We start from the raw sequence: 27565 nt of genomic DNA on the forward strand, positions 1-27565 counted from the left end.
GGTTTTAGGGTCAGAAGCAGCTCATAAACTGCAGGATGTTTCAGTTTGAAGCCGCTCGGTCAGCATAAAGCTGCAGCTCGGTGGTAAACGGATCCTCACACCCAAACTCACCCAACCTGACACAGAGGCAGGAGAAGGCGTGTCGGGCTTTATTATCCAGAGAAAACAGTTTACTGGAGGGATGCAGAGTCAGTTCAAGCCTGATTCTATCTGCAGAAAACTGTGAGCTCTGATAAAGTCAAACCACAGTGAGGCTGGAGAAGGAAACGAAGCTCCAGAGTTAGAGCATCACAGAGCAGAGACAGATTCAGAAATGAGTATCCACTCACTGCGCTGCATGTGGTGGTTAGCAGGCCGAGTTCACGCCTCCAACACCTCCGTGTGAACAGCTCTGGGTGCAGAGAAGTGACTCTAAAGGCCTCTTTGTGCATGAGAATAAAGAGAAATCTGCTGTGCTGAGTCACCGGTGCACGTTTTAATGGAGCGTCTGAGCTCCCGGACAGGAAAAACCTGCCTGAGATCCTCTGAACTCGTCTGGTTTGCCGCCGCTGAGCGGCTGTTTCACGAGCTGAAGAGCTGCCTGAGGTTCACCACAGCGAGAAGAAACGGACAAAAACAGCATCTTCATCGCCGTGTCACACGTTTCACACTCAGTGGGGTCACATGGCAACGAAAGGATCGGATTATTGGCTAAATTACAATAAGAACGCGCTGAGCAAAGGGTAATTATTAGGGCTGGGCAACGATTAACATGTTTAATCTAATTAATCACATGATTTCCCTGATTAATCACGATTAATCTCATTTGTACGCAGAATCCAAAAATGAATCCAAAAGTAGCATATAGCTTTTAGCATTTAGCTTTATTTTAAATGTGCTGCCATATGAATGAAAGTGCCATAACATTTGTTGTGCAAACACACTTTTAACATCAGCATCTTTCTGTAGTTTTTATGTAGAAGCCTCGCTCCACTGTCTGTTTCCTTGAATGACTTGCTGCTATCAGTTGTGTGTTTTGCCTTTAAGTGATATTTTAGACTGGAACTACTACGCTGAGAAGACAATTCAACTTGGCTGTAAATGCAGGAGTTTTCTTTAAAGTTTATTTTGAAATACGTGCTTTTATGTTGAAACAAGTAAAACAGGAAGTAGCGCCGGTTAGCTCCGTTAGCTTCACACCTGTAGCGGTGATGTTAGCTGCTAGTTTATCTTTATTATCTTTATTTTATTACTCCATGCTTCGTGGTGTTTGCTGTAACTGTGTGAATGTGATGCATTCAACAGACTTTTACAATAATAAAACCTGCGTTAATGCGCGATAAAATATTTATCGGCGTTAAATAATGAACAAGCTAACGTGATAATAACGAGTTAACTCGCCCAGCCCTAATAATTCTCCTTGGATATGTGGCGGTGAATGAATGGGATCAGAGGCACAAAGCGTGTCATACCCCGGTATGATAGGTGGCGCTGTACCCATTCCAGCTGTTGCTAATAGAGCCACTTCCTGTTGACCTCTGCACCACCAACAACAACAACAAACTCAGGCATTGGAGAAAGATGGAGAACACAGAGCCAGATGAAGCTACGTCCCTCTACATTTGGTCTGTGATGAGCTGCTTGTTGCACAAACTCGATGCCCAACGGAGCATTCTCCATCGCGTTGTTTGTTTCTTTCTGACGGCGACAACAACAGGAATATCGTCTCCTTTGACTTCCGGGTCACGACCCCGGGAAAACATCTGGAGCATGCGCAGAACGCAAAGTCTGATTCACCACGAGCTTCAGCGTCTACAAGCAGGTTTAGAGTGACTTTCAACCCAGTTATCTCGGGGTCTGAATCCCATCCGATCCAGTTCTTAGTCAGATTAAGGTGTCTACATGCACTTAATGACTCAGTCTGATTGTAATTTAGCCAATAATCCGATCCTTTCAGTGCCATGTGAGAGGATTTATCTGAGCGAAAAGTAAAGAAACGCATCGAGCTTCCTTTTTCTGGCGGCTGTCGTTGTCTCAGGTGGAGGGTTCGATCAAATCTTCATCATCTTATGTGTCATTTTGTATCGTTAGAGCCGTGTTTTACATGTTTTTATTTAATTAGAGACTTTTCACAATGCATGAAGTCGTTGATCTAATTTATGTTTAAATTCCTAAAGGCAGCATTTTGTGGAATCAGTTCCAGCTTCAGGTTTCCCTGCAGGTATTCTTGATAACTTGAATAAAATGAATTATTTATATTTATGGGCAAGGCCAGTTTATCTGTAGAGCACAACTCAAAGTGCTTTGACATGAAAATAATCAATAATTAATTAAATTAAAAGCACAGAGTGCAGATTAAATACTTTAGGGCTGCCAAAAACTGCCCTATTTTAGAGGCCTTATAACTCAGCCATACATTATCACACAGACCTTATTCAAAGTTTATATGTGACCTGAGACTCTCAGCTTTAACTGAACTAAAGGGTTTGTTGATACATTATACAGCTTTGACACAACGGCAGTTTACGTTTTAGGAAGACTACATCTCGGCTGAGTTGGATCTCCCACTCAAATCCTCTCAAAATTTCTTTTTTAAAAAATTCCTCAAACAAATGTCTCCCATGTCCAAAATATCTGCCCGATCTGGACAAATTTTACTTCAAAACGTAGGTATTTTTGTCCTCTTTCACCCAGTCACACTCATTGAGCTCTGCCTCACAGATTTCTCACAAATTGCCTCTGAGAACAGAGAGTTCACCCTCCAGCTCGCATTCCGCCCATTATAAACGCCTAAAATCATAAAATCAATGTGAAAAACGATTTTAAAACTTACCATAAAAAATTAGCCAAACATAGTAGCCGAATGAAAATTACACCGCTGGCTTCTGCAGTCTCTTGTGAAGCTCACGGTTCAAGAATTATTCGAATACGACTTTTACTTTTCGAACAGCGACCGTTTGTTCGAGACAGTGCAGTCAAAATTATAGTCTAATTTTAAGAAGCCATAGTGAGCGTACATGTCAGTTAGTTGTTAGCCTGCTCCTGTTACCGGGGCAACGAGCCGCACCTGCTCCTGTTACCGGGGCAACGCCTTGTTAGCCTGCTCTTTTCTAAGACTGCTTATGAGGGCAGAGCCAAGATGGCTGCCCTGTATAACAGCTTCATGTTATAAATCTGATCTGCTTTTCTCCTTTAAACTGATAGTCAGAGGAAGTTTGAAAATACCCACAATGCAATGGGAAAATGCATTGAAAAGCACTTAACGAGGGCATTTTCAAAATGCCATAGAAGCTGTATTTTAAACAGGACCTTGATAAAAATGACATAACTTTCTACAGCAGACCTGTCTTCTGCATTTTGGCCTCGCAGACGCCCAAAATTCAATGGGAAAATCAATTGAAAAGCACATAATAAGCCAAAAATGCCAAAAAATTCCTTATTTTGGAAGCTTCATAACTCAGCCTTACATTATCACAGAGACCTCATTCAAAGTTTATATGTGACAGGAGACTCTCAACTTCAACTGAACTAAAGGGTTTGTTGATAGTTCGAGCAGTAGATTGGCACCCATCAAAATTTCTTCAGAAATTTTCTAGTTCTAAATGTTACAGGAATTCAGTTTAGAAAGGCCAGAACAGGAGAATGCTGATGGAGTTGTTTGGACCTGACGTACAGTCGCCGAGCTTAGATGAGATGGAGGCCCGGACCAGTTTCTATCCCTTTGGGACACGATGCTTCATATTTTGGTTGTATATGTAAATGATAGAAGGCTGCTTTGTAGAGCTGTTTGATATGAGAACTAGAAGACAAGAATAACTCCAAGGTTCCTCACTGTTAGTGCCACTGATATCCTGGAACTGGAGCTTCAGAGAAGGTTTGTAAGTCGAACCAGTTTTATAACAAAGTTCTTCAGAGTTCTGCAGCTTCATGGCTGATTTTGGTTCCATAAGGTTGGATAATATCGAATCAATCATTGTGTTCCTGTGTAGAACGAACAGCTGGAGCTCGTCAGCGTGTCTCTGTTCTGGGAGGTGAACCTCCACCCTCGCAGTGCCTTGCTCAGTGGTGTCTGACCCCCCTCCTCTGTGTCTCCTCCTCAGTTTGTAACCTCATGTGTCACGAGAAATGTCTGAAGACGCTGCGGACGGTTTGTTCCTGCGTGACTCCATCGCTCGTGCAGGTGAGGCCCTTTGAGTGCATCATTCAACCATAAAGTTCTTATTTTTCTTTTGTTTTGAGAATAAATTGACTCACAGGCATCTTTTGAATGTTCAGAACTGAATGGATTTCAGTAACTTTACTCAGTCTGAGGAGGTCGGTTCTCATTGGTCAGCTCGAGTGGCCTGATCAGGCCCCTCCCAACGTTCTATATAAGCTTTACTGTAATTTAAATTTAATTGCTCTAAGTAAGTGGCTGTGTTCGAAACCGCATTCTACTCCTACTACTCTTACTAACTTTCTGAGTTAGTATGTGAGTTTGAGTAAGCAGAAGTTCCCGGATGCATACTAGATTCTCTGAAATGTTGGGTATGCATCATGAGGTTACTACTCATACTCAAACTACCCAAGATGCAACGTAACGCGACGTCGCCGATCGCCATTTCCTGTCAAAACGGCAGTTTCAAGCTAGCTACAACGAGGGTAGGTTCACTTCCTGTTTTCAAAACAAAAGCACCAATTGTATGGTAATGGCTTTCCCTATGATAAAAGGCAACGGGTATTTTATTTTGTGAAAATAACCGGAAGTGCGTTAGCTCACTGTGGCTAGCTTTAGTAGCACCGAATTCGTGGGAACAAAATTGTAAACAGCCGGTATTTTGTCAGGTTTTCAACACGTTGGGGATCTAAACGACTACTTTCTCACCTGAAAATGTTTCAAATGTTGCTAAAGTTTACAGAGTTTAGAGCTTAAGGGAAATCAGCTTCAGACCGGCTGATTTCAGCTCGGGCAGGAGCCAAATGCATTGTGGGTAAACGCTCTGCATACTGTCTGATCGATGAGTATGTAGTATGTGGTATGTAGTATGTAGTATGTGGTATGTAGTATGTAGTATGTAGTATGTAGTATGTAGTATGCAGTATGTAGTATGTAGTATGTAGTATATAGTATATAGTATGCAGTATGTAGTATGTAGTATGCAGTATGTAATATGTAGTATGTAGTATGTAGTATGCAGTATGTAGTATGTAGTATGTAGTATGCAGTATGCAGTATGTAGTATGTAGTATGCAGTATGTAGTATGTAGTATGTAGTATGTAGTATGGAAGTATGCGGTTTCGAACACAGCCAGTGAGTTATTTTGACATCGGCAGGCCAGATCCTGACTGATCTGCAGTTGACATAAAGAGCAAGAAACTAATAGCATAACATCGTAATAAAATATTTATCTTAATAAAGTTTCAAGCATCAAATTATTAGATTTTATTTCAGTTTCATTCTTCGGTAAAAGGTTGAATAAAAGTGCTGAAACAATCTGGACCTTAAAGGTGCTCCAACAGCTCACGTTTCCCGCCTTTTGTGAGGCAGCAGTGTTGTGTTTACTTCTGCTGTTTCTGCTGCCCCCTGCAGGTGCCGGTGGCTCACTGCTTCGGTCCGGCCGGTCAGAAGAAGCGGTTCTGCTGCGTCTGCAGGAAACAGACGGAGGGAAGCACGGCGCTGCGCTGCGAAGGTCCGACCAGCATCAGCACCGCTCGGGCCGCTTCAACCCGCAGCTCGTTTACACGTTTTAATCGAGCTGAACCGGTCACATGACCTCACTGCGGAAGCCCATTTCTGCCATGAAAGAAAAAATAAAAGACCAACAGGAAGTCAAAATTATGACTTTGAATCTCATAATTATGACTTTTAATGTCGAAATTATGACTTTGAATTTCATAATGATGACTTTGAATGTTGAAATTATGACTTTGAATGTTGAAATTATGACTTTGAAACTCATAATTATGACTTTGAATGTTGAAATTATGACTTTGACACTCATAATTATGACTTTCTATCTCATAATTATGACTTTCTATCTCATAATTATGACTTTGAAAGTCGAAATTATGACTTGTTGTTGGTCTTTTATTTTTTCTTTCATGGCGGAAATGGGCTTCCATAGATATGTAGTTTAGTAGAGCTTAAAAACAGCAAAAAAACAAACATGAAAATAACTCGTAAACAGCTGAAAATCAAACCGCAGTGACTTCAGTTTGTCATCAGATTCAGATCATCTCAGTTTACCCACAGATGCCTGAAAAATCGAGTTTAAAAACGATATCCGAGTAACTGAGTCTGCTTTATCGAATTAATTAAATCTTGAATTACGACCACAGAATAAAGCTATTTACTCCAGACTCTGGTGGATTTTGTTCAGCGTCTGAAGCTGATCGAATGACACATTTCATCAGTTTAATTAGTTTGAACAGCAGAAACAGATGTAGTTTGTGTGTGTGTGTTTCAGTGTGCGAGCTGCACGTGCACGCTGACTGCGCCGCCTTCACCTGCGCTGACTGTCGCAGCTGTCACCTGGACGGGACTCTGGAGCAGGTGAGTGATGCTTCATCCACTGTTTGAGGGTCAAAGGTCAGAGCCGAGTCTGGAACATCTATAGCTCGTATTTATCTCCTCCGCTTTTCAGCTCAGATGAGAGAAAGTCCTGATGAAAACACAGTGATTCTAACTTCTCCTTTTACTTGTGTTTAGGCTCGCTCCTCTACACTGAAACTCCCTGAATGCTTTAATGATATTTTGCTCTGCAGAGGGAGAAATGTGCAGATCCCTTCCAGTCTTTCTCTGAGGAACGTTGTTTTAAACACATGTGTGGACAAACTGGAGCTCCTCTGAGCATCTCTGCTGCTCACAGACTCAGCATGGAGGCTGTAGGGCCAGATCCTGGTTAAAATCAGCTGTGTGAAAGGACATTTTTATAGAAAAGTCAGACGTTCCAATGAGTGAAAACACAGAACATTAAGGTAATACAACACAATGCCAGGGGGTCACATTATTTTCACTTTGAATCTCATAATTTCGATATACTCAAAAGTTTGTTCCTGACTTCAAACCTTTTTAGATAAAAGTGTAAAAAACATGAAATAGCTTGTCTGTATTCTCACAAAAGAAAGGAGGAAACTGTGGAAGCGTTGGAGCTCAGAAAGGCCTCGTGCACAGCCGCCTGCAGAACAGTGCGGCTTTGTTTTCCTGCAGGAACAACGAGCACATGACTGTGATCAGTGATCACTGAGCTGGCTGTGGGTTCAGGAGGTGTTGCCAGTTATAAATCCTCCTCTACAGTTTGTCCAACAGAATCTGAGCTGCGTCGGGTTAATGATCCCTGATCGGCTCAGTCGGACTGATCAGACTCCCCGTCTGCCGCCTGCTCAGTCCGAGCCGATCGATCAGCCACAGCCATTGATTCGGATCAATAGCCTGGAGCCGGGAGCTCCTGCAAAGCTAAAACCAGTTCAACACGACACGAGTGACAGGAAACCATCAGAGCGGGTCAGAGCGCCGACAGGAAGCAGCCGATACACGATGCTGTGGGGCTGAAATGATTTTTAAAGCATTGGATTCTGCTTTTATTCTGTTGTTTTCTGAGTAAAAACGTCAAACAGATGCAGGCTGCAGCTCCCCACATGTGCAGAGCGGATTTATTTATCATTAGACGCGTTAATAAGCTGAATATTCTCAGGTTTTTACTATTTATTTATCATTAGACACGTTAATAAGCTGAATATTCTCAGGTTTTTACTATTTATTTATCATTAGAAGCGTTAATAAGCTGAATATTCTCAGGTTTTTACTATTTATTTATCATTAGACACGTTAATAAGCTGAATATTCTCAGGTTTTTACTATTTATTTATCATTAGACACGTTAATAAGCTGAATATTCTCAGGTTTTTACTATTTATTTATCATTAGACACGTTAATAAGCTGAATATTCTCAGGTTTTTACTATCTATTTATCATTAGAAGCGTTAATAAGCTGAATATTCTCAGGTTTTTACTATTTATTTATCATTAGACGCGTTAATAAGCTGAATATTCTCAGGTTTTTACTATTTATTTATCATTAGAAGCGTTAATAAGCTGAATATTCTCAGGTTTTTACTATTTATTTATCATTAGACACGTTAATAAGCTGAATATTCTCAGGTTTTTACTATTTATTTATCATTAGACACGTTAATAAGCTGAATATTCTCAGGTTTTTACTATTTATTTATCATTAGACACGTTAATAAGCTGAATATTCTCAGGTTTTTACTATTTATTTATCATTAGACACGTTAATAAGCTGAATATTCTCAGGTTTTTACTATTTATTTATCATTAGAAGCGTTAATAAGCTGAATATTCTCAGGTTTTTACAATTTATTTATCATTAGACACGTTAATAAGCTGAATATTCTCAGGTTTTTACTATCTATTTATCATTAGAAGCGTTAATAAGCTGAATATTCTCAGGTTTTTACTATTTATTTATCATTAGAAGCGTTAATAAGCTGAATATTCTCAGGTTTTTACAATTTATTTATCATTAGAAGCGTTAATAAGCTGAATATTCTCAGGTTTTTACTATTTATTTATCATTAGAAGCGTTAATAAGCTGAATATTCTCAGGTTTTTACTATTTATTTATCATTACAAGCGTTAATAAGCTGAATATTCTCAGATTTTTACTATTTATTTATCATTATACACTTTAATAAGCTGAATATTCTCAGGTTTTTACTATTTATTTATCATTAGACACGTTAATAAGCTGAATATTCTCAGGTTTTTACTATTTATTTATCATTATACACTTTAATAAGCTGAATATTCTCAGATTTTTACTATTTATTTATCATTAGACACGTTAATAAGCTGAATATTCTCAGGTTTTTACTATTTATTTATCATTAGACACGTTAATAAGCTGAATATTCTCAGGTTTTTACTATTTATTTATCATTAGACACGTTAATAAGCTGAATATTCTCAGGTTTTTACTATTTATTTATCATTAGAAGCGTTAATAAGCTGAATATTCTCAGGTTTTTACTATCTATTTATCATTAGACGCGTTAATAAGCTGAATATTCTCAGGTTTTTACTATTTATTTATCATTAGACGCGTTAATAAGCTGAATATTCTCAGATTTTTACTATTTATTTATCATTAGAAGCGTTAATAAGCTGAATATTCTCAGGTTTTTACTATCTATTTATCATTAGACGCGTTAATAAGCTGAATATTCTCAGGTTTTTACTATTTATTTATCATTAGACGCGTTAATAAACTGAATATTCTCAGGTTTTTACTATTTATTTATCATTAGACGCGTTAATAAGCTGAATATTCTCAGGTTTTTACTATTTATTTATCATTAGACGCGTTAATAAGCTGAATATTCTCAGGTTTTTACTATTTATTTATCATTATACACTTTAATAAGCTGAATATTCTCAGGTTTTTACTATTTATTTATCATTAGAAGCGTTAATAAGCTGAATATTCTCAGGTTTTTACTATTTATTTATCATTAGACGCGTTAATAAGCTGAATATTCTCAGGTTTTTACTATTTATTTATCATTATACACTTTAATAAGCTGAATATTCTCAGGTTTTTACTATTTATTTATCATTAGAAGCGTTAATAAGCTGAATATTCTCAGGTTTTTACTATCTATTTATCATTAGAAGCGTTAATAAGCTGAATATTCTCAGGTTTTTACTATTTATTTATCATTAGAAGCGTTAATAAGCTGAATATTCTCAGGTTTTTACTATTTATTTATCATTATACACTTTAATAAGCTGAATATTCTCAGGTTTTTACTATTTATTTATCATTAGAAGTGTTAATAAGCTGAATATTCTCAGGTTTTTACTATTTATTTATCATTAGAAGTGTTAATAAGCTGAATATTCTCAGATTTTTACTATTTATTTATCATTAGAAGCGTTAATAAGCTGAATATTCTCAGGTTTTTACTATTTATTTATCATTAGAAGCGTTAATAAGCTGAATATTCTCAGGTTTTTACAATTTATTTATCATTAGACACGTTAATAAGCTGAATATTCTCAGGTTTTTACTATTTATTTATCATTATACACTTTAATAAGCTGAATATTCTCAGGTTTTTACTATTTATTTATCATTAGACACGTTAATAAGCTGAATATTCTCAGGTTTTTACAGAATAAATCCGCTCAGCTTGGACTGAGGAGCAGATCGCAGATATTTATCTAAAATAAACAACCCGATGAGCGATCAGCAAAGCGAACTGTGAGTTTCTCTCTGGCCTTTCATCGCTGCTGATGGGATTAACAGTGATCCTGTGTGATTGCGTCTCCTCCTGCAGGACACCTTCCACCACCACTGGAGGGAGGGGAACCTGCCGTCAGCGGCCAGGTGTGAAGTTTGCCGGCGCTCCTGCGGCTCCTCCGACGTCCTGGCGGGGACGAGGTGCGAGTGGTGCGGCATCACGGTGAGAATCAGCCGACAGAGTCTGAGCTTCTTTCTGTGAAATGATCAGAGTCCAGGCTGAAAGAAGAGAGAAATAAGTCCTGATCCAGCCCTCATTTCTGTCAGGCTTCCTGTGACCTTTAAAGTGTCCTGATCAGCAGTTCTGCAGCTTCCTGAAGCTCTCAGAGTTTCTCTTTAAACATTTTCTGCTTCTTCCCTCATCTTCAGCCCAGTCCTTGTACCTGAGCATCTTCAGAGGAATGTGTTTTTCCTTTGTTCAGCCACTTAACTCTGAAACTATGAAGCATTCAGGCAGGAAAAAGGCTCCTAACTCAAGGGATGAACCAGTGTTGGGTCCACATTTTAAACTGGATCTTTAGGCACTTTGTTCCCAGCAGCCTTTCACAGAGACACATCATTTGTTCCCATTTCTTTAGCTGCATCTGTGAAAAACAGCAAAATGCCAAAAAATTAGCAACAAATAAATTATTTTTACAAGAAAAAAGGTTAAATTAAAAATGATAATAAAATAAATTTACAGATTAGTGAAAAAAAAGCCAAAAATTAGCAACAAATAGATTATTTTAAGGAAAAAAGGTTAAATTTGTACATTTGGAAGGAAAAAAGAACAAATTTATGTGAATTTTTACATTATTACAGGAAAAACGAGGATACTGATTGAGATTAAAAAGTGAAAAGAAAGATTTTCACATTGAGGCTGATGGTGAAACTTGTTTTTCTCCAGTTCTTCCTCATTTGTTCACGACTCTGTGTTCTGAACACATGAACGAGGCTTTGTGCCGACTCTCTGTGAGAGTTCTGTGCAGTTCTGTAAATGACTTGTGAGAAAATCTAAACTAAAACACACCTTTATGCTGACGACACTGTTTTATATAGTTTCACTTTACATTTCACACTCTATATGGAACTTTACTGAGTTTAAAATAAATTTTAGATGTTTGTTTTTTAGCTTGTTTACAGTTGGGTGATGATTAAACTTTTACATCTGCTGGTAAAAACATTCTCAGAACTGAAAACTTTACACATTGTTGTATGTTGAAGACTCTCAGTTCCAAAGGAGCCGGTTTGGGAGGAAATGAGGTGAAACCAAAGGCTGGAATGTAAAGTTCAGAAAAGTTCTGACTCAGATTCTGGGTTTATGTTCATGTTGGAACATGTTTCAGTGAATCTCTGCAGCTGTTACCATGGAAACATCTGCAGATATTCACTTTAAAGCTGCTCAGAACTGAACTAACTCTGGTTCTGCCTCAGATTCTGGGTTTATGTTCATGTTGGAACATGTTTCAGTGAATCTCTGCAGCTGTTACCATGGAAACATCTGCAGATATTCACTTTAAAGCTGCTCAGAACTGAACTAACTCTGGTTCTGACTCAGATTCTGGGTTTATGTTCATGTTGGAACATGTTTCAGTGAATCTCTGCAGCTGTTACCATGGAAACATCTGCAGATATTCACTTTAAAGCTGCTCAGAACTGAACTAACTCTGGTTCTGCCTCAGATTCTGGGTTTATGTTCATGTTGGAACATGTTTCAGTGAATCTCTGCAGCTGTTACCATGGAAACATCTGCAGATATTCACTTTAAAGCTGCTCAGAACTGAACTAACTCTGGTTCTGCCTCAGATTCTGGGTTTATGTTCATGTTGGAACATGTTTCAGTGAATCTCTGCAGCTGTTACCATGGAAACATCTGCAGATATTCACTTTAAAGCTGCTCAGAACTGAACTAACTCTGGTTCTGCCTCAGACTCTGGGTTTATGTTCATGTTGGAACATGTTTCAGTGAATCTCTGCAGCTGTTACCATGGAAACATCTGCAGATATTCACTTTAAAGCTGCTCAGAACTGAACTAACTCTGGTTCTGCCTCAGATTCTGGGTTTATGTTCATGTTGGAACATGTTTCAGTGACTCTCTGCAGCTGTTACCATGGAAACATCTGCAGATATTCACTTTAAAGCTGCTCAGAACTGAACTAACTCTGGTTCTGCCTCAGATTCTGGGTTTATGTTCATGTTGGAACATGTTTCAGTGAATCTCTGCAGCTGTTACCATGGAAACATCTGCAGATATTCACTTTAAAGCTGCTCAGAACTGAACTAACTCTGGTTCTGCCTCAGATTCTGGGTTTATGTTCATGCTGGAACATGTTTCAGTGAATCTCTGCAGCTGTTATCATGGAAACATCTGCAGATATTCACTTTAAAGCTGCTCAGAACTGAACTAACTCTGGTTCTGCCTCAGATTCTGGGTTTATGTTCATGTTGGAACATGTTTCAGTGAGTCTCTGCAGCTGTTACCATGGAAACATCTGCAGATATTCACTTTAAAGCTGCTCAGAACTGAACTAACTCTGGTTCTGCCTCAGATTCTGGGTTTATGTTCATGTTGGAACATGTTTCAGTGAGTCTCTGCAGCTGTTACCATGGAAACATCTGCAGATATTCACTTTAAAGCTGCTCAGAACTGAACTAACTCTGGTTCTGCCTCAGATTCTGGGTTTATGTTCATGTTGGAACATGTTTCAGTGAATCTCTGCAGCTGTTATCATGGAAACATCTGCAGATATTCACTTTAAAGCTGCTCAGAACTGAACTAACTCTGGTTCTGCCTCAGATTCTGGGTTTATGTTCATGTTGGAACATGTTTCAGTGAGTCTCTGCAGCTGTTACCATGGAAACATCTGCAGATATTCACTTTAAAGCTGCTCAGAACTGAACTAACTCTGGTTCAGCCTCAGATTCTGGGTTTATGTTCATGTGTGAACATGTTTCAGTGAATCTCTGCAGCTGTTATCATGGAAACATCTGCAGATATTCACTTTAAAGCTGCTCAGAACTGAACTAACTCTGGTTCTGCCTCAGATTCTGGGTTTATGTTCATGTTGGAACATGTTTCAGTGAGTCTCTGCAGCTGTTACCATGGAAACATCTGCAGATATTCACTTTAAAGCTGCTCAGAACTGAACTAACTCTGGTTCTGCCTCAGATTCTGGGTTTATGTTCATGTTGGAACATGTTTCAGTGAATCTCTGCAGCTGTTATCATGGAAACATCTGCAGATATTCACTTTAAAGCTGCTCAGAACTGAACTAACTCTGCTTCTGCCTCAGATTCTGGGTTTATGTTCATGTTGGAACATGTTTCAGTGACTCTCTGCAGCTGTTACCATGGAAACATCTGCAGATATTCACTTTAAAGCTGCTCAGAACTGAACTAACTCTGGTTCTGCCTCAGATTCTGGGTTTATGTTCATGTTGGAACATGTTTCAGTGAATCTCTGCAGCTGTTACCATGGAAACATCTGCAGATATTCACTTTAAAGCTGCTCAGAACTGAACTAACTCTGGTTCTGTCTCAGATTCTGGGTTTATGTTCATGTTGGAACATGTTTCAGTGAATCTCTGCAGCTGTTACCATGGAAACATCTGCAGATATTCACTTTAAAGCTGCTCAGAACTGAACTAACTCTGGTTCAGCCTCAGATTCTGGGTTTATGTTCATGTGTGAACATGTTTCAGTGAACCTCTGCAGCTGTTACCATGGAAACATCTGCAGATATTCACTTTAAAGCTGCTCAGAACTGAACTAACTCTGGTTCTGCCTCAGATTCTGGGTTTATGTTCATGTTGGAACATGTTTCAGTGAATCTCTGCAGCTGTTACCATGGAAACATCTGCAGATATTCACTTTAAAGCTGCTCAGAACTGAACTAACTCTGGTTCTGCCTCAGATTCTGGGTTTATGTTCATGTTGGAACATGTTTCAGTGAGTCTCTGCAGCTGTTACCATGGAAACATCTGCAGATATTCACCTTAAAGCTGCTCAGAACTGAACTAACTCTGGTTCTGCCTCAGATTCTGGGTTTATGTTCATGTTGGAACATGTTTCAGTGAATCTCTGCAGCTGTTACCATGGAAACATCTGCAGATATTCACTGTAAAGCTGCTCAGAACTGAACTAACTCTGGTTCTGCCTCAGATTCTGGGTTTATGTTCATGTTGGAACATGTTTCAGTGGATCAGCTGCAGCTGTTACCATGGAAACATGATAAGAAATGAGGGTGGGACCAGAGCAGTTAATGTTTTTGTTTTTTCCCAACATGCCTTTCAAACCTGCAGCAGGTTCAGAGTCCTCAAAGGGGGCGGAGCTTAGCTTCAGGTGGATCCAGTCAGTTAAATCAAGATAAAACTGTTGCTCCTTCAGTTTTACAGCAGATTATTGCATCATGTGTTTACCCTCAGTTTTGTCTCTCAGGCTTCTTTAATAAAAAAGAGTTCAGGCTCCATCAGATCTGAGCGTGTGTGACATGTCGCCGTCTCGTCCGCAGAGCCACGCGGCGTGCTACCTCAGCGTACCACCAGAGTGCACCCTGGGACGCCTCGGCTGCATGCTGCTGCACCCGGCCTGCGTCCGCCTGGACTCCAGAAACTTCAGCAAGATGCACTGCTACCGCATCACAGAGAGCTGCAGCCACGACCCGGGTACGCACTCACGCTCTGAGCCCGGCCATAAGGACGCATTTTCTGTTATTCTGTTCCCAAAAGGGAGGCGGAGCCCCCCAGCACGAGTCACACCTGCAGACCGCATCCTGTGATGCTGCTGAAACTCACACTGACAACCACAAACGCTCGCCTGGCTTCCCGTCAGCGTCGCTGCCGATCTGACGCCTGAAAACGAAACTTCAGGACTTTCTCAGGATGTTTTCTTACAAACAAAAAGAGCCTTTTAAGAAGTTTTAACGGCTTTAACTGAGAATGACACTCCACCCAAACCACAGAAATGTTTTTCAGGTTTTTAGCAGAGGTGGGTAGAGCAGCCAAAAACTGTACTCGAGTAAAAGTACTGTTGCTTCAGAATAACGTGACTCAAGTAAAAGTAAAAAGTATTCATCAAATAATTACTTGAGTAAGACTAAAAAAGTGCTCGGTGCAAAAACTACTCGAGTACTGAGTAACTGTTGAGTAACGTCTGATTTATTTGTTAACACAAGCATTCAATCAGACAGACAAAAATACTAAATAATCATCTTTAGGCCAATTAGAGTTCATCAAATTGATCAAATAAATTAAAATTAATTAATTAATTACAAAATAGCTTAAATTAAAATAATCCAGGTAAATTCAAGAACTTCAATAAAAAATAAAAGAGACTTAGGAAATGTTTAAAACATATGTAACCCATATGTAACCTAAAAAACAAACATTCACCTATCCATGGGGGGAAAACGAGTTTAGGAAACTTAGCGCTACATGTTTCCTCAAGTTAGATGTTGAGTTTCTGCTGAAATGTGCGTTTGTTTTGGTTGCCACAGAAGACACATAATGTAGCTGCTGTTTCTCACTCTTTGTAAGGTAAACATGCTTTCAGTATGAGGCCTCGTCTGCGTCTTCATTTCCCACCGTTGGTTCTGACATTTTTCATCTGTTTCTTTGTTTGTTTGCTACGACTGCTAATGCTAAAGCTAACCCGTCCCGCCGCTGAGATCGAGTACGGTCACGTGACCAGACTGCACGGCTGCGTCTGATTGGTGGAACACAGTCAGGTGGTAGAGCCTTTGGCGGAAGTCTCTCTCTCTGTCAGAATAAAACATTAAAATGAGGCGTACGCGGGGGGATAAAAATAATGAGGCGTAGAATACCAAAGAGGTAAGAAGAAAAGTAACCAGCTCATTGTAGCCTAATGTAGCGGAGTAAGAGGACAGCTTCTGCTGCACACATCTACTCAAGGAAAAGTAAAAAGTATAGAGATTTAAAACTACTCCTGGAAGTGTAATGTTTTCAAAAACTTACTCAAGTAAATGTAAAAAGTCAAAGTCAAATTTATTTGTAGCACATTTCATGTCCAAAACAATTCAAAGTGCTTTACATAAAATAAAAGCATTGCAGCAGGGAGTGGAAGAAGCATTAAAATACATGAATATAAAGAGAAACAAATAAAATAATTTAAATGAATTTAAAAATGAGCAAAAAAAGTAAAAAGTATAGAGATTTAAAACTACTCCTAAAAGTATAATGTTTTCAAAAACTTACTCAAGTAAATGTAACTGGTTACTTCCCACCTCTGGACTTTAGAAGATAATCCTGAATAAAACATCGACCTGCAGGGGACAGAAACACAAAGAAAGGAAGCAACACCCAAACTTTAAGCTGTAGATTGTTGCTTCATCATCTGTGTTTTTTTCGTAAAACTGGTTTTAAAATATTTCTTTCGGTTACGGAACAGAAAATGAAAAAGAACAACGGTGTTATTTTATCGTTGTGAAGTAAAAAAATAACCAACTTTAACTTTAACTTTGTTACCACAGCCATAAGGCTTTATAACAGTCAAATCAATTCAAATTTATTTATATAGCACATTTCATGTACAAACAATTCAAAGTGCTTTTCATAAAAGCATTGCAGCGGGGAGTGGAAGAAGCATTAAAATACATAAAAGAATATAAAGAGAAAGAGAACAGTGACTGCTGAGTTCTTCTCAAATTGAAAGATTGAGTTTTATTTATTTGTTTATTCAGTCATTTAGTCATTTATTATTATTATTATTAGTAAGTAGTAGTATTTTTTACTAGAATTGGTATTATTACTGTTGTTTTGTTGTTGTTAATATCATTGTAAATATTTTTAAAAAAATGTTGAGATACTTGACTAATTTGAATAAAGTATTTTTCTATTCTAACTGACCTGTCTGAAATGTCAGAAAGCATCCGGCAGCTTCTGTTTCTACAGATCAGGAAGTTTGAATGTTCCAGTAACGTCTGATCTGACCTGTTTCCCTCCATCAGATAACCCCGATGATGTCGATCTGTCTGCCGCGGCGTCTAAAGACGCTCAGCTGGCTGCCTCAGAGTCAGGTGGGGCCACACATTTAAACATTTAAACATTTAAACCCCGACTCTGAGGTTAAACCTTCTGGAAAAAGCAGGATAAAAGTGTCCACGTGTCACAGGTGTGTGTGTTTCTGCTCTCTGACCTTCAGGTAAGCAGCTTCTCAAGGTGTTTGATGGCGATGATGCAATCCGGCGTGGATTCTTTCGGTTGGTGTCCATCTGCAGAGCCACGAGGAACGAGGAAGTGGTGGTGAGAGAATTTCTTTCCTGAAAACACTCACTGACTCACCTGCCACTTCCTGTCCGACCTGAAACTTCAGCTCAGGAACACTTTGGGATTAAAGTTCATTTATGATGTCAGACAAATAACTCAAATGTTGTAGTTTATCTGAGACGTGCAGCTTTGTTCGACCTCTATGAATAATAATAATAATAATAATAATAATAATACATTTTATTTATAACACACTTTACATTTACAATAAAATCTCAAAGTGCTACAGTGGGATAAAAGACAGAAATATTAGGTTCAAAAGCAGAGACAGTAAAATGCAAATAAAATACACAAATAAAAGTAGTGAATAGTAGTAGTGAATAATATCGTACATGCATGTAAAAAGATAAAGTCGAGCCACTTTCAGCTCTAAAGTTTTACATATCAGGACATTATGAAACTCAGAAGGTGTTAAAAACTCAGTGAATCCAAACTGGATGGTTGGCACTAAAGTTATTAGAAAATCTTATCAAAATGTTGAACCGCTCCTTTAATATGAGGTTAAAGTTTGCCATGAAATTGGTCTTTAGTGTCATTTAATGCAGCAAAGCTGGCAGGAAAACAACAACAACGGGACAGAGTAGTTCAAGAAGTGATTCAAATGTTTCAGAAACTGTTTCCAGTATCTGACATGTTCAATCTGTACAAGGAAAGCACGTTTCCCATAAGACACATAAACAAACACATGGTCCCCACAAGACATAGAAACCAAACTCTACTGTGGCGTGATCACTGAGGGCAATAGCCCAATCTCACAATCCACGACTGAGTCTATTAATGAGTTAGACATCAGAAAAAAATCGATCCTTGAATGTGATTTGTGACAGTGGGAGTAAAAAGTATATTCCCTCTCACGTGGGTTGACCAACCTCCATATGTCCACCAAGCTCAAGTCTTCTGTCGGCATATGAATTGCAGCCCTGTCCCTGGGTGAAGACCATCCATTACCTGGTTGAAATCCCCCCCCAGTATGACCTGGCCCTGCATGTTTCCTATCACTCTGTCAACCTCATGGAAGAAGTCAGGTTCCTCCTTGTTTGGGGCGTATATATTACATATTATATGTACATATTATATGTATATGTAATTGCATATTATGTGTATATATATATATATGTGTATATGTATATATATATATATATATATATATATACACATTAAATGTATATGCATATTATATGTACATATTATATATTATATATAATACTGTCCTTATTCCATTGATCAGGGCTTCAATACAAATAATTCTACCCTCCTTATCATTGTGTTGTTTAAATATAATAAAGCTTACATTTTTATTAATGAGTATCATCACCCCATTCTGTTTACTAGAGTATGAACTATGAAAAACCTTCCCTACCCAGCCTCTTTTAAATTTTCCTGCCTCTTCCTCTCCCAATATATGAGACTCCTGAATAAATGCTATATCTGTATTTTTGGATTTCAAATATGTCAAAACTTTCCTCCTTTTAGCGGGGTTCCCACATCCATTTATCTTCCATGATATTATATTTATGTATCTGTTAGCCATCATTTCTCAACATATAAATGCCCTTTGACCTCATTTCTCTCCACATATTTTCAATAATAACTAAACACATATTCAAGAGGCTGTTCAAAACATAAAGTGTTCTCAGGTACGCTGTCTTGGTGCAGAGATAAAACATGAAAAACACAAACATAACCCCCGTTAAAGCAACCCAGAACTCGGTTAGTTAGAAGCACCAGACGTGCTTTCCTTGTACAGATTGAACATGTCAGATACTGGAAACAGTTTCTGACACATTTGAATCATTTCTTGAACTACTCTGTCCCGTTGTTGTTGTTTTCCTGCCAGCTTTGCTGCATTAAATGACACTAAAGACCAATTTTATGGCAAACTTTTCCTCATATTAAAGGAGCGGTTCAACATTTTGATAAGATTTTCTAATAACTAGTTTCTCACACACTGCTCAGATAAGAGCTAAAACTCTCCAGGTTATGAAATAAAGATTATTAGTGCAGAACCGTCCCTCAGCTCAGTGCAGTACCTCTCCTGTCCTGCAGGAGGCGGCCCTGAGGGGCTTCTACCTGCCCGATGACCCTCAGAACTTTGAGCTGCACGAGGCCGGCGGCCTGCTGCACGTCCACAGCGACGACATCTTGAACCGCAACGACAGCAGCCCGGATAACCGCGGCTCCCTGAAGGACGGCGGCGACGCCTGGCTGCTGAGGGCCAAACCGAGGGACGCCGAGGTCATCAAGGTGTACGCCAGCTGGCCCAGGTGGGGTTCGCTCACACGGCCGGTTTCTGGGTGGCGTGCAGAGACGTTGTGTGTTATCACTACCGAACGTTTTGTTGTTTAAAACTCTGGAAAACGTGACGTTTGTTTCCTGTCTGCGTCTCAGGTCGGGTGCAGCTTATGTTCTGGTCTCCATCTCACAGAAGAGCACTGCGGCGTCCGTCCTCAGCGAGGTCCTCGGTCAGCTGGGCAGACAGGTAGGCAGCCTGGAAAATCCTGGAAAATCCTGGAAAACTCTGGAAAAGTTGTGAGAATTAAACATGTTGTTTTACAGAGCTCCACAAACAGTTTAAAGGTTGAAGGATTTAGAGATTAAGCTGAAGCCAAACCGACCTTTGCTGTGTTCGAAACCGCATACTACATACTGCATACTACATACTGCATACTACATACTGCATACTACATACTACATACTGCATACTACATACTGCATACTACATACTACATACTACATACTGCATACTGCATACTACATGCTACATACTGCATACTACATACTGCATACTACATGCTACATACTGCATACTACATACTGCATACTACATACTACATACTGCATACTACATACTACATACTACATACTGCATACTACATACTACATACTGCATACTACATACTACATACTACATACTGCATACTACATACTGCATACTACATGCTACATACTGCATACTACATGCTACATACTACATACTACATGCTACATACTGCATACTACATGCTACATACTACATACTACATACTGCATACTACATACTACATACTACATACTGCATACTACATACTACATACTACATACTGCATACTGCATACTACATGCTACATACTACATACTACATGCTACATACTACATACTGCATACTACATACTACATACTACATACTGCATACTACATACTACATACTACATACTGCATACTGCATACTACATGCTACATACTACATACTACATGCTACATACTGCATACTACATGCTACATACTGCATACTGCATACTGCATACTACATGCTACATACTACATACTACATGCTACATACTGCATACTACATGCTACATACTGCATACTACATACTGCATACTACATACTACATACTACATACTGCATACTACATACTACATACTGCATACTGCATACTACATGCTACATACTACATACTACATACTACATACTACATACTGCATACTACATACTGCATACTACATGCTACATACTGCATACTACATGCTACATACTGCATACTACATACTACATACTACATACTGCATACTACATACTGCATACTACATGCTACATACTGCATACTACATGCTACATACTTCATACTACATGCTACGTACTGCATACTACATGCTACATACTGCATACTACATACTGCATACTACATACTACATACTACATACTACATACTGCATACTACATACTACATACTACATACTGCATACTGCATACTACATGCTACATACTACATACTGCATACTACATACTACATACTACATACTGCAGACAGTATGCAGAGCGTTTACCCACAATGCATCTCGCTCCTGCCCGAGCCGAAATCAGCCGGCCTGAAGCTGATTTCCCTTAAGCTCTAAACTCTGTAAACTTTAGCAACATTTGAAACATTTTCAGGAGAGAAAGTAGTCGTTTAGATCCCCAACGTGTTGAAAACCTGACAAAATACCGGCTATTTACAATTTAGTTCCCACGAATTCGGCGCTACTAAAGCTAGCCGCAGTGAGCAACGCACTTCCGGTTATTTTCACAAAATAAAATACCCGTTGCCTTTTATCACAGGGAAAGCCATTACCATACAATTGGTGCTTTTGTTTTGAAAACAGGAAGTGAACCTACCCACGCTGTAGCTAGCTTGAAACCGTTTTGACAGGAAATGACGATCGGCGACGTCACGTTACGTTGCATCTTGGGTAGTTTGAGTATGAGTAGTAACCTCATGATTTATACCCAACATTTCAGAGAATCTAGTATGCATCCGGGAACTTCTGCTTACTCAAACTCGCTTACTAACTCAGAAAGTTAGTATGAGTAGTAGGAGTAGTAGGACAAGTATGCGGTTGGGAACACATCCAGAGTCCAGTTTGGGTTGATGTTCGGAGGAGTTGAGCCTCCTGATGATGATGATGATGATGATGATGATGATGATGATGATGACGTTGATGATGATGATGATGATGATGATGTGTTTCAGGGGGAAGACGAGTCAAACTTCAGCCTGCAGGAGATCTTCATGAGCAGCAAACATGGTGAGAACGAGGTGAAAGCTGCACATCGGTGGAGCTTCGGCTCAGAGGAACTGACTGACTCTGGTTTGTGTTGCAGTGCAGAGACAGACGCTGAGTCCTCACGAGAAGGTTCTGGACAAACTGGGGGAGATCAGGAAGGTGAGAGATCGTGGGTTTAACATCAGAGGGGGGGGGGTCCAGATAAAACACAGTGGAACAAAGAAGGAGACACTGGATTCAGGAAGTCTGAAAGGAGAATAAACTGGATCAGACCCGTGTTTGCTCCTCCCCCTGAGGCAGAGACTCCACCCCCTGAGACAGAAACTCCTCCCCCTGAGGCAGAGACTCCTCCCCCTGAGGCAGAAACTCCACCCCCTGAGGCAGAAACCCCTCCCTCATTCCTGCTGACCAATCAGTGGAACTTAAGTCTTTAGCATTTAAGCGAATGTTGTGATGATGGAACGATGGAGCTAAAGTACGGTGGCCCTGAGGTGAAAACACCACAAACACAAATCAGAGTTTAGGGCATGACGGGAACTTTTTTGCTGTGTTTTGCACCTTCGGGCCACCGTACAACATTTTCTGGCCTCAAACACACTTTCTTTGAGTTGAGAAATCGATCAGAAGATCAATAACCACCGATAGTTAAAGGCAACTGCCAGCTGTTCTGCTGAAGGTGTGATGAAGCTGCTGCATCGTTGGCAGGTGTCTCTGCGGCAGATGAACCAGACCCGGTTCTACGTGGTGGAGAACAGGAACCGAGCGGTGCAGGTCAGCCTGCTGATTGGAGGACTGCCCCCCCTGCTGACCAAAGAGGAGTATGTCCAGCTGATCCAGGAACACCTGGCCATCAAGAGTGAGTCAGTCCAGCCTCACCTGAGCACAGGTGCTCTGTGATCAGCAGAGAAGGTCACATGAAGGTTACTTAGTTACCGACTTATTTACTTAGTTACTGACGTATTCACTTACCGACTTATTTACTTAGTTACTGACTTATTCACTTAGTTACCGACTTATTTACTTAGTTACTGACTTATTTACTTACCGACTTATTTACTTAGTTATTGACTTATTCACTTAGTTACCGACTTATTTACTTAGTTACCGACTTATTTACTTACCGACTTATTTACTTAGTTACTGACTTATTCACTTAGTTACCGACTTATTTACTTAGTTACTGACTTATTCACTTAGTTACTGACTTATTTACTTACAGACGTATTTACTTAGTTACTGACTTATTCACTTAGTTACTTAGTTGCTGACTTAGTTGCTGACTTATTTACTTACCGACTTATTTACTTAGTTACTGACTTATTTACTTAGTTACTGACTTAGTTACGTAGTTACTGACTTATTTACTTAGTTACCGACTTATTTACTTAGTTACTGACTTATTTACTTAGTTACTGACTTATTTACTTACCAACTTATTTACTTAGTTACTGACTTATTCACTTAGTTACCGACTTATTTACTTAGTTACTGACTTAGTTACTTAGTTACTGACTTATTTACTTACTGACTTATTTACTTAGTTACCGACTTATTTACTTAGTTACTGACTTATTTACTTACCAACTTATTTACTTAGTTACTGACTTATTCACTTAGTTACCGACTTATTTACTTAGTTACTGACTTAGTTACTTAGTTACTGACTTATTTACTTACCGACTTATTTACTTAGTTACCGACTTATTTACTTAGTTACTGACTTATTTACTTAGTTACTGTCTTTATTGACCCTGAGGGAAAGTTTGAGTTTCAGCCGCTCTGTTTACTCACATGGACACCAGATAAAAGGTTTTATACAAAGTATCTGATACAGAAAGTATCTAAAAGTATCTGATACAGAAAGTATCTAAAAGTATCTGATACAGAAAGTATTAAAAAGTATCTGATACAGACAGTATTGTAGCTCTTTCTGATACTCTCCACCTGCTTCTGACCCTCTCAGCCGGGTCGACCCTCTAACTCTCCTCCCTCCTCTTCCTCTCTGTGCATCTCCGCAGGTCACCTGGTCACCGTCGGCCAGATCTACGTCAGCCAAGGTGAGGCTGTTGTCATGGAAACGGTCTGTTCTGTCCTCCAGCTGCTGTGCAGACATGTGATCATGTCCTGATCTTTCTCTCCTTCCCTCCCTGGTTGTGTTTTCCTGTTTCTGGGGAATAAACATCTTAATTATGAGTGAAAACTCTCTGAGTATCTGACGTTTCTGACTCTCAGACTGTTCCAGATTTAACCCAGTAAACCTGACAGAAACAGCTGGTGAAACAGCTGGTGAAACAGCTGGTGAAACAGCTGGTGAAACAAGCAGCCACTAACGTTCTGGATGTGGATCCGCTGTGTGCGCAGGTGCGGTGGCGTTGCAGATCTCGTGTTTCTCTGAAGCTGAGAGGATTTACATGTTGGCCAAAGACGCCTCCGTCAACAACAAGGCGCTGAGCTCGCTGGTCGTACCTGAGATCCAGGTAACCATCACTCACCGACTCTGTTGCTGTGTTAACGCTCAGGTGATGCATGGAAGGAGCCCTCAGCACCAGCATCGTGCATCAGCCGTCCTGTAGGCAGCATCATGCCCCCATTTGGTCGTTCAGGTTTCAGACATCAGCTTCTCCTGCTCACTTAGTTATGGAGGGCCAGAGGATCACTTTTCAACCACATTGTTACTAGGGCTGTAGCGATACACTAATCTCACGATACGATACGATGCGATACAATACAATTTGATACGATTCGATACGGTACGGTACGGTACGGTATGGTACGATGCGATGCGATAAGATTCGATTCTGTACGATTCTATACAATTCGATTTGATACGATTCAATTTGATACAATACGATACGATTCTATACGATTCAATTCAATTCGATACGATACGATTCAATACGATTCAATTTGATATGATACGATACGATTCGATTCGATACAATACGATTCGATACACTTACATCATAATCTGGGGGAAAAAAGGGACAGAGTGATTTGACATGAATCGTCGCTGATTGGACCGGTGGTCCGACCTTTGAACCGGAAGGACAACACCGCCAGACAAACAGACACAAACGAACATGTCACAAACGTGAGAGCTGTGCACTTTATACAACATTTATATCAACTAATTGATGTTGAAAAGCTGCTTAAGCCATAGGTAACTGCTCTGATCGCTAGCTGCTAGCTCAGAGCTCTCAAGTTTTAAATGCAGGTCGGAGTGAGACCCCCGCCCACCCTGTTGGAGGGGTCGCAGGACTGGGGGTCTTTCATTAATAATATTATTATTAGTGTTGTTGTTATTAATAACTGCTCTGCTCAGACTCATGGGAGACGTGTTTGTTTCCTGCCGTTTCCATAGCGATAGTGGTGCGCCAGAGAAATTTATATTCGAATTTCTTTTTTTAGCGTGACAATTATTTTTTTCATTTTTTTTCCGACACCCCTCGCGGTCGACTGGTTGGGCAGCACTGACTTAAACCCTCATTTCAAGCAGATTTTAAGTCTTTTTATGTTGTAAAATTGTCTAAATTATCACAGCACATAAGCCCTGATACTGTTTTATGGATCTAACATACTTCAATGTCCAAAAAGCTGCTGAGAAACCACATGAATGTTCTCCCGTTGGTCATTAAGGTCTTTAAGCCCCGCCTCCTGAAAGGTCCCGTCTGCTCGGATTGGTCAGAACTGTCAGAGAGGTGCCTGATCTCCTCACCAGGGAGGCACTAAAGGAGGATAAAATCCTCTTTTCTGTCCCTGGATTCAGATGTTTTCTTTCTCTTCTGGGATCTGTCTTTCAGCTCAACAAGCTGGGACACGGCGTCTGCCCCCTGCTGGTGTTTGTCAACCCGAAGAGTGGCGGCCTGAAGGGCCGAGAGCTCCTCTACAGCTTCCGGAAGCTCCTGAACCCTCACCAGGTCTTTGACATTTCTAACGGAGGACCGCTGGCTGGGTGAGGACCGGCAGATTCAGGCTCCAATGCACCAACTCACAGAAACGTTCTTAAAGAGTTATTTTACTGCACGTCGAGCCGTCTTCTTCAGATGAAATCTCAGTTTCAGTCGGGATCATCTGGAGAAAACTGTTTTTTCTTTTAAACATATGTTTATTGAACATTTTGTCGATTTACAAACGGTGAACAACATATAACAAGAAGGTACATACAAGAAAAAAAACAACGATAATAATAGCAATAATTATTTATTTATTCATAGCAATAATAATTATTAAAATAAAATTAGGGCTGGGCGAGTTAACTCGTTAATTATTTTATCGTGCATTAACGCAGGTTTTTTAAAAATTATTATTATTTTTTGGGGCTTTTGTGCCTTTAATGGAAAGTTCAGAGAGACAGGAAGCAGGGGGCAGAGAGAGGGGGAACAACACGCAGCAAAGGGCCGTCCGATGTGGGACTCGAACCGGGGCCAGCTGCAGCGAGGACTGTAGCCTCTGTACATGGGGCGCCTGCTCAACCCACTACGCCACGGACCCCCCCTGTTTCATTATTTATTTTATTATTATTATAATTTTTGTTATTTAATTTTTATTTATCTATTTTTTATTTATTTATTTATTTTTATTATATTATTATTGATTAATTATAAATAAAAAGTCTGTTACACATATGTAACCCATATGTAACCTAAAAAACAAACATTCACCTATCCATGGGGGGAAAAACAAGTTTAGGAAACTTAGCGCTACATGTTTCCTCAAGTTAGATGTTGAGTTTCTGCTGAAATGTGCGTTTGTTTTGGTTGACACAGAAGACACATAATGTAGCTGCTGTTTCTCACTCTTTGTAAGGTAAACATGCTTTCAGTATGAGGCCTCGTCTGCGTCTTCATTTCCCACCGTTGGTTCTGACATTTTTCATCCGTTTCTTTGTTTGTTTGCTACGACTGCTAATGCTAAAGCTAACCCGTCCCGCCGCTGAGATCGAGTACGGTCACGTGACCAGACCGCACGGCTGCGTCTGATTGGTGGAACACAGTCAGGTGGTAGAGCCTTTGGCGGAAGTCTCTCTCTCTGTCAGAATAAAACATTAAAATGAGGCGTACGCGGGGGGATAAAAATAATGAGGCGTAGAATACCAAAGAGGTAAGAAGAAAAGTAACCAGCTCATTGTAGCCTAATGTAGCGGAGTAAGAGGACAGTTTCTGCTGCACACATCTACTCAAGTAAAAGTAAAAAGTATAGAGATTTAAAACTGCTCCTAGAAGTAGTCACTTCATCAGAGCTGCCTCTAACCCTCCCGCACCTTGTTCTTCCTTTCTGCTGCAGCCTCCACACTTTCAGGGAGGTTCCCAGGTTTCGGGTGCTGGTCTGTGGGGGTGACGGGACGGTTGGGTGGGTGCTGGGAGTGCTGGAGGCTGTCAGGCACACTCTGGTGTGCCGGGAGCCGCCCATCGGCATCGTTCCGCTGGGAACAGGTGAGACCAACGCTGCTGCAGTACTTCCATACTGCATACTACATATTACATACTACATACAT

At 39.9% G+C, this 27565-nt stretch overlaps 1 protein-coding gene across 1 annotated transcript in view; it reads left to right on the forward strand.

Moving 5' to 3' along the window:
• dgkq (diacylglycerol kinase theta) overlaps nucleotides 1-27565 on the forward strand; it is a 44351-nt gene that overhangs the window by 5145 nt on the left and 11641 nt on the right. The window contains exons 2-17 of the mRNA XM_075482022.1: nucleotides 4080-4159; nucleotides 5550-5649; nucleotides 6427-6512; nucleotides 10323-10448; nucleotides 14776-14929; nucleotides 17230-17298; nucleotides 17424-17524; nucleotides 19595-19812; nucleotides 19937-20027; nucleotides 22038-22092; nucleotides 22169-22230; nucleotides 22777-22927; nucleotides 24090-24128; nucleotides 24433-24548; nucleotides 25872-26023; nucleotides 27355-27503. Of these exons, the coding sequence (XP_075338137.1) occupies nucleotides 4080-4159; nucleotides 5550-5649; nucleotides 6427-6512; nucleotides 10323-10448; nucleotides 14776-14929; nucleotides 17230-17298; nucleotides 17424-17524; nucleotides 19595-19812; nucleotides 19937-20027; nucleotides 22038-22092; nucleotides 22169-22230; nucleotides 22777-22927; nucleotides 24090-24128; nucleotides 24433-24548; nucleotides 25872-26023; nucleotides 27355-27503 (1749 nt within the window). The remainder of the gene's footprint in view (nucleotides 1-4079; nucleotides 4160-5549; nucleotides 5650-6426; nucleotides 6513-10322; nucleotides 10449-14775; nucleotides 14930-17229; nucleotides 17299-17423; nucleotides 17525-19594; nucleotides 19813-19936; nucleotides 20028-22037; nucleotides 22093-22168; nucleotides 22231-22776; nucleotides 22928-24089; nucleotides 24129-24432; nucleotides 24549-25871; nucleotides 26024-27354; nucleotides 27504-27565) is intronic.

This window comes from Odontesthes bonariensis, chromosome 13 (genome assembly GCF_027942865.1).
Source record: "Odontesthes bonariensis isolate fOdoBon6 chromosome 13, fOdoBon6.hap1, whole genome shotgun sequence".
Taxonomy (NCBI): Eukaryota; Metazoa; Chordata; class Actinopteri; order Atheriniformes; family Atherinopsidae; genus Odontesthes; species Odontesthes bonariensis.